At 45.2% G+C, this 6,541-nt stretch overlaps 1 protein-coding gene across 1 annotated transcript in view; it reads left to right on the top strand.

Annotated features, from left to right (window-relative positions):
- Positions 1–545: 545 nt before the first annotated feature.
- The window catches only part of MICU2 (mitochondrial calcium uptake 2), a 215,461-nt gene continuing 209,465 nt past the window's right edge, over positions 546–6,541 (top strand). Inside the window, exon 1 of the mRNA XM_074985444.1 lies at positions 546–819. Coding sequence (XP_074841545.1) covers positions 610–819 — 210 coding nt within the window. The 5' untranslated portion in view covers positions 546–609. The remainder of the gene's footprint in view (positions 820–6,541) is intronic.

The raw sequence follows: 6,541 nt of genomic DNA, 5'->3' as shown, positions 1-6,541 counted from the left end.
CATCCCAAGTGTCAACGTGTCGAATTTCAGCATAAAGCCCAGTTCACAAATATCCCCACGCAACCTGCTTGTAAAGCCTCTTTGTTGTAGGACGCAGCCTCTCAGGTGAACGGAGGGTCGCACGCCATTGAAATGCTCACTCGCCGGCTTACGCGTACGCAGCCTGCCTTCAGGGGCACGCCTCAGGACTGCCGCTCCCAGCAGCAGCAGCAGCAGCAGCAGCGGGGAGATGGGGGATGAGTCTGTTTATTGCGTTAACCTTTGGCTCGCCGGGCCCCTACTCTGTTTTAGCATGTTGGGGGGAGGAGTCTTGGCGGACATCCCGCCCCCACCCCGTGGCCCGCTCCACGGCTGGACTTGGGGGAGGCGCGGACGTAGCGCAGGGCTGCGCTGCCGCGAGAGCCGAGCGCTGACGCCGCGCGCCCGCCACAGGTTCTTCTGTGCGCGCGGTTACGCTAACTGAGGGGAAAGTAAGGGCGGGAGCGTCTCTCCTCTACTGCGCATGCTCCCTAGCGCGGCTCTGAGCCGTCTGGGCCGGTCGGCTCGGTAGCTCGGGGCTGCGCTGGTGCTGCCTTGCCAGCTTCCGCCTCTGGAGCAGCTTCCGGGAAGATGGCGGCGTGGAGAGCGGTCCTGGCTGCGGGTGCCCGGCGTTCCCTGAGCGGCAGCGTCTCCGGGCTGCGGGTTCCCGGGAGTCGACAGCGGCGGCCGGCTCTGTGGGCGGCATGTGCAGCGCTCCTGGGAGGAGGCTCGCTGGCAGCGGGTTACAGCGGCTGGTGCGGCCGGACGGCGCCGGGCGGGTTCCTGACGGTGCTGGCTCAGGTAAGTGACCAGCTCCCCCCCCGGCCTTTCTCCCCGCGCGCGCCGTGTGCTGGCACTGTTACCTGCTAAACCCCTACTCCCGCTGCTCCAGCCCCAAAGCACCCCAGGGTGGGGGCTGTTACCTTCTGTAACCCTCGCCCACACCCTGCACAGACACCGCACTCCAGGGTGGGGGCTGTTACCTCCTATAACCCTCTCGCGCACCCTGCACACACACAGTAGCCCAGGGTGTGGAGCTGTTACTACTTTTAAGCCCCCTGCTTTCTCCCCTCGACACCGACACTATTTGCTGGGATTGCTACGTGCTGTAATTACACAGACACTCCGCTGCCCCCCAATACATGCACACAAACACAGACCTGGAAGCCAGGCCCAGGCTGTTACCTACCGTCCCCCCTTTCTCCTGACTCAGTAGGCTAGGCTAAGCTAGCGCTGTTACTCTTCTCACTACCCAAAAAAGCCCCCTGACCACTGTGTCCCTGGTGCAGTTTACAGCTTATGTCAGGAAAGCCTGGGAGACGGAGAAGAGTACAGACACAACTGATCTTAGCCAAAAGACTGAATTACACTGCTCAGACACAAAGTAGCATAAGAAACAGCGAAAGCCAGTGACATCTCTGCTTTGGTAGGTGCAGTATGAAATTAACTGATAGCAATTAAAATTATCTGTCTCAAAACTGTAGATAGGCCCTCTCCTGGAAGAGCCACCATTGCTTAGTTCATCTGAGGTCAAGCTGATGAGGTGATGAATGTGTCTGGTCCCTTTTACTTCAGGCAGCAACCAAGATTAACAGCATTTTACTCTAGACAGTCCTGGCCTTATTTAAGTTAACGAGTTTGGCCTTTGTCTTTAATAAAAGCAGGGTTTCCCTTTTAGCTTTCAGAGCTTTACCCCATACACTATAATTATAAGAACATAAGCATAATCACATAAACTGTAATCACACAAAATATCATAGATAACTTAGTTGCATTTGACACAAGTGTGCATTCAGTTAATCAGCTTTACCTCTAATTGTTCATGTACAAAGTTTGCCTTTTGCTTCACAATCTAAAATAGGCACTTCAGCTGCCATTTGTGCATTTAAGGATGAGTATTTCACAATGTTTTTATGTCTTGTGTTTTGTCTGAATTGCCTGGCACACCACTCAGTAAAAATATTTTCCAGGCAAGATCATATATTACTTGTATTTGTGTTTTATGAATAGTAGAATGTCCTTGCCTAGTGAATATCGGTATGCAGATAAAGAGTTACTGCCAGAAATACAGTGAGGTGGCAAAGTTTGCAGATGATACAAAAGTACTTAAAGTAGGTAAAGAGTTACAGAGGGCTCTTAGAAATTGGGTTAATAAATTCAAAGTAATGCACTTTGGAAATCATAATCCCAACTGTACACACAAAATGATGGGGGTCCACGTTAGTTGTTCCTCAAGAAGTAGTCACGTTTTCTGAAAATATCTGTTCAGTGTGCAGCGGTAGTCAAAAAAGCTAATAGAATATTAGAAACCAGTAGGAGAGAGACTAAAACATCACAATGCCCCTGTATAAATCAGTGGTATACCCACATGTGGTCATTGGGCAACCATAACTTCAGGGAGTTCTAGTTGTCCCAATCTACAAAAGAGAGATGTTAGATTTGGAAAAAGTGCAGAGAAGGGTCTATGGAACAATGTGTATATGAAGAGAGAGTAAAATGAAAAAGATGGGGCTGTTCATTCTAGAAAGGTGAGGTGTATGACAGAAGTCTGTAAATATCGCAAATGGTATGTGGAGAAAATAAACAAAGGTGTGTTACTTTTTCACATAAAGTGCAAACCCTGAGTTGCCTAATGAAATTAATAGGCAGCAGGTCTTAAAAAATGAAATACCTATTTATACAACACCCAGTCAGCCTGTAGAACTCTATTGTCTAGGGATGTTATGAAAGACAAAAATATACCTGGGTTGAGAAGAAATTGGATAAGTTGCTGAAGGATAAATCCATCAGTGGATGCTAGCAAAAATGGTGAGGAATGCAATTCTATATTATGATGTCCCTAAACCTCTGACTGCTGATAGCTGGGACTGGATGATTGGGAATGGATCATTTCATAATTGCTCTGAAGCATCCAGCCCTCAGAAATGATTTTTCTTTGTTTTTTGCTTTTTAGTATCTATTACTTTTTTTTCTCTTGAAAACTTCAAAACATTATTATCCCTATTAACTTTATCCTTTTCTTCTTGAGAGTGAAATCTTTTTTTTTTTTTCTGTTTTCCTTAGGAAATTAAAATAACATGTGGATGTACTTGTAGTGCTGTCAATTTGACTAGGGCTCATTAGGAAATACACAACAATTCTTATATTGGAGTATATTTGTGAGCAAAAACTTATCTTTCCTCCTAACACAAGATGAACACATTCAAGAGTGTAGGGCAGATAATTACTTACAATTTCAGAAACACTGTATACAGCTCAAAATGGTTACAACTTTAAAGTGCCAGGCTGTGGGCCATTTAGCCTATACAGTATTCTTGTTAGAATTAATGAAGAGTAGGAAAAACTTAAGTTTTTTTTTTTATTTTTACATTGTACATTTTGAATGTCAAGTAAATAAAGGTAAAATTTCATTCTAGACGTCTCTTTTTTCTCTATATTGGATGTGTGAATGGGGGGTGGGGATGTCGCCAGTGTCAATGTTTGCCCAGGATGCCAAAGGTTTTGAGGAGGGCCTTGCCTACAGACTGCACTGAAAGCCTTGTTTTAGTTGAAATGCACTGGCTCAGAGCCTCCCTCTTGTTCCAGGTCCTTTATGCTATCAGGAAGGGTAACAGTGTAAAGTGACCCTGAAAGCCCCCCCTTCTAGCTATGGGAGGATTCTTCGTGTACTGGCACTTAAGAAGGCAGCTTTGTGGTAATATTCTGAAGATTCCTGTGGAAGTCTTGGAGCTGTACAGATGCCTGAAAGTGCTGTGGCCCCAAGACAGTCATAGGAAGGTTGTCATAAGTTAGGCAGACTCCCAGGGCTGCCGAAGTTATATGAGGAGCCCCTGAGTGTCTGGGATCAGGAAGATGCAAAGGTGGCTTAAAGCCTCCTAAGCAACCCTTTTGCCCCGGGGTGCGCGTTCTGTGCTGTGCCCCTGAGAGAGAAGGCACAGAATTCTAGGTATTACGTATGTGGCACAGAATACTGATATACTTGCCTGGGCAAACATTATTAGTGTGGTTTTTTTAGTGCATTTCCTCTGAATCTCACTCTTAAAATTATTTTATATGTTGAATTAATTTGTGCCAGTATTTCACATTTAGGACCCAAATGTGTTGTCCTCATTCAGGTGAAATTCCCAGTATTAAACTGATGTGGGTTTTGCCTGAGTGAGGCCTACTAAGATGATCCTTTCTATTTATTTCTTTTTTTCATCTTGCTTGGGCTCTGTAGTATTTGTACAAGAACTGAGTGAATACCTGATTTTTAAGTTCAGAGAGCCACCCCACCCCCAAATTAAAAAACACACAAACAGATATTAGGCTCAGTTCTGAAAATATTCAGAATTTGTCAGCAAATTGGAAGATTTCATATTATGTCATACAGTTTTTATTTTTAAATGACCAGCTTCAGAAACTCTGTATTCTATAACTTTTAGCCCAGTGATTAGGACTCTTGCTTATGATGACTGGAGTTTGAATCATCTCCGGAGAGTAGGAACTGGAATTAAGATCTCCCAGGTGAGCATCCTGACCATTTTTGGGTGGGTTGCTCTCAATTTCTGCTGTTAACTTAATTTCATTGGTGTGAGAAACATGTCACAGACTGTGAAATAAGTTGATCGGCGATTGAGAAATTTGATTTGGAATATGGTTTGGGTGTAGGTTTACCAATCTGACTTGAGAATCTCTGGGTTTGCCCTCGTTCCTAGACTACAGACATTAAGAGCTAAAATAACTCTGTGTCTGGAGGTAGGTCTCAGGACCTTCAGCAATCACACTTACACAGTGAACGGTACAACTGCAGCACAGTTTTTATTGCAGTTGGTGTTAAAATCACACACAGTAATACGGCTAGGGTGATAAACCCTTACATAGATTCAATCCCGCCCTCTTCCCCCCACTGGTAACATAAGTACAATTTGAGTGTACAGTTACAAATGCCCAATATAACACCATACTCTCACTCCCTCCTGAAGACACGGGGAGTTGAACGGCCAGCTTCACTCTACTGACTGTGAGAGAGTATTATAGCAGCGGCAACTGAAAGATTTAAAGCAGCACTGTCCAATAGGAATTTAAAGCTCGCTATGCTTGTGGTTGTTGTCTTTCCATATTTGCCATATTATACAAAACTTTATGAAATATCATAAGAATATTGGTAGCTAAATAAATGCACTCACCCTCCCCAGAGCCAGACACCCCCAACCTTCCTCCCGCTTTTCTAATTCAATTCTGGGGCCACTGCCACCAGGGCCACTGCTGGAACTGCTGCCAGGGCCGCTACTGGAGCCCTGCCACTGGGATTGCCGCTGCTGCCACAGCAGCTCTCCCACCAAGCCGTGGGGCACATGCACGGCGTTGTCAGACAGCACTCCCCGCGTGCAGCTCTCAGGAGAAGCCACATTTAAAGGCTTCAAGAGCCACATGAAGCTCAAGAGCTGTGAGTTGGCTGCCCCATCTTACGAGTTATGCCATAAGTAGTTGGCCACCCTGTCTTACGCATGCATTTGCCACAGCACAATGTCCTATTCGCCACATGTGGCAAATAGCGAACATGTTGGAAACCATGGATTTAAAGAGGAACTAGTACTCAGAAAAGATACAGGAGAGTTTGAGGAAGAAAATCCAATCTTTGAGGAAAAAGAATGACAAAGACTGACCCTGTCTACTGTGGGGTGTTATGGACCTTTCTGCATCACTTCAGCCAGGCTTCCCAAAGCCAAAACTAGACTTCCACACCCCAAGATTTTGAGGGTGTGCACATTTGATTGGAGGATTAAACTAAGACACCCCTTCGAATAAGGATGAAATGTCACTTCATGTCCTCATGAACAAATTCCTAAAATGGGCACCTGTAGTCAGAATGCCAAGAAGTACTGCATGATGACTCCTGTCCCTACATTACTGTAAAGCAGGACATCCAGTCTGACAGGATCATTATATTTTTGGTGCCTTCAGATATCACACAAGATAATGTTGCATTCTATGTCATCACATTGACCTCTTTGCATTTAGACTAACCTAATTAGGAGGACTGGAAATTTGTACATACTCACACCTAGCTAAATATAAAAAATGTCCTAAAGCTAACTTGGTACGGGCCTGTAACCTGTAGGTCCTTGCATTACTGCTAGAATAGAACAAAACAGTGAAAGCTATAGAGAATAGATATTCAGAGAATAGATAGGCTTGACTATAAGTTTACAAACTATTAATCAAATATATATGCTTATAGGCTGCACTCTTCCCCATGAAATCTGATCTCAAAATCATCCGAGCTAGTCTGGGACAGGACCTGACCTTCCTCTGATCAGTTGTTATGGGGAGATGTAGTAGTAGGCATCCTTCAGTCTGCATAGACTATGGATCGTGCCATTTAAAGTTTCGATTGAGGACGTCATTTACAGCGTCTATTGTGACTATGAAGACCCACACGAGAGTGACAGTCCAGTGCAGAAATGAGGGTAGTTGCTTTTGGGTCTTTCACCTTCCTCCTGCCCAGATTTGGTGTGCCCTAACACCAGTGCTTCTTCCT

This window comes from Carettochelys insculpta, chromosome 1, assembly GCF_033958435.1.
Source record: "Carettochelys insculpta isolate YL-2023 chromosome 1, ASM3395843v1, whole genome shotgun sequence".
NCBI lineage: Eukaryota > Metazoa > Chordata > Testudines > Carettochelyidae > Carettochelys > Carettochelys insculpta.
This window is presented reverse-complemented; position numbering and strand designations above follow the sequence as displayed.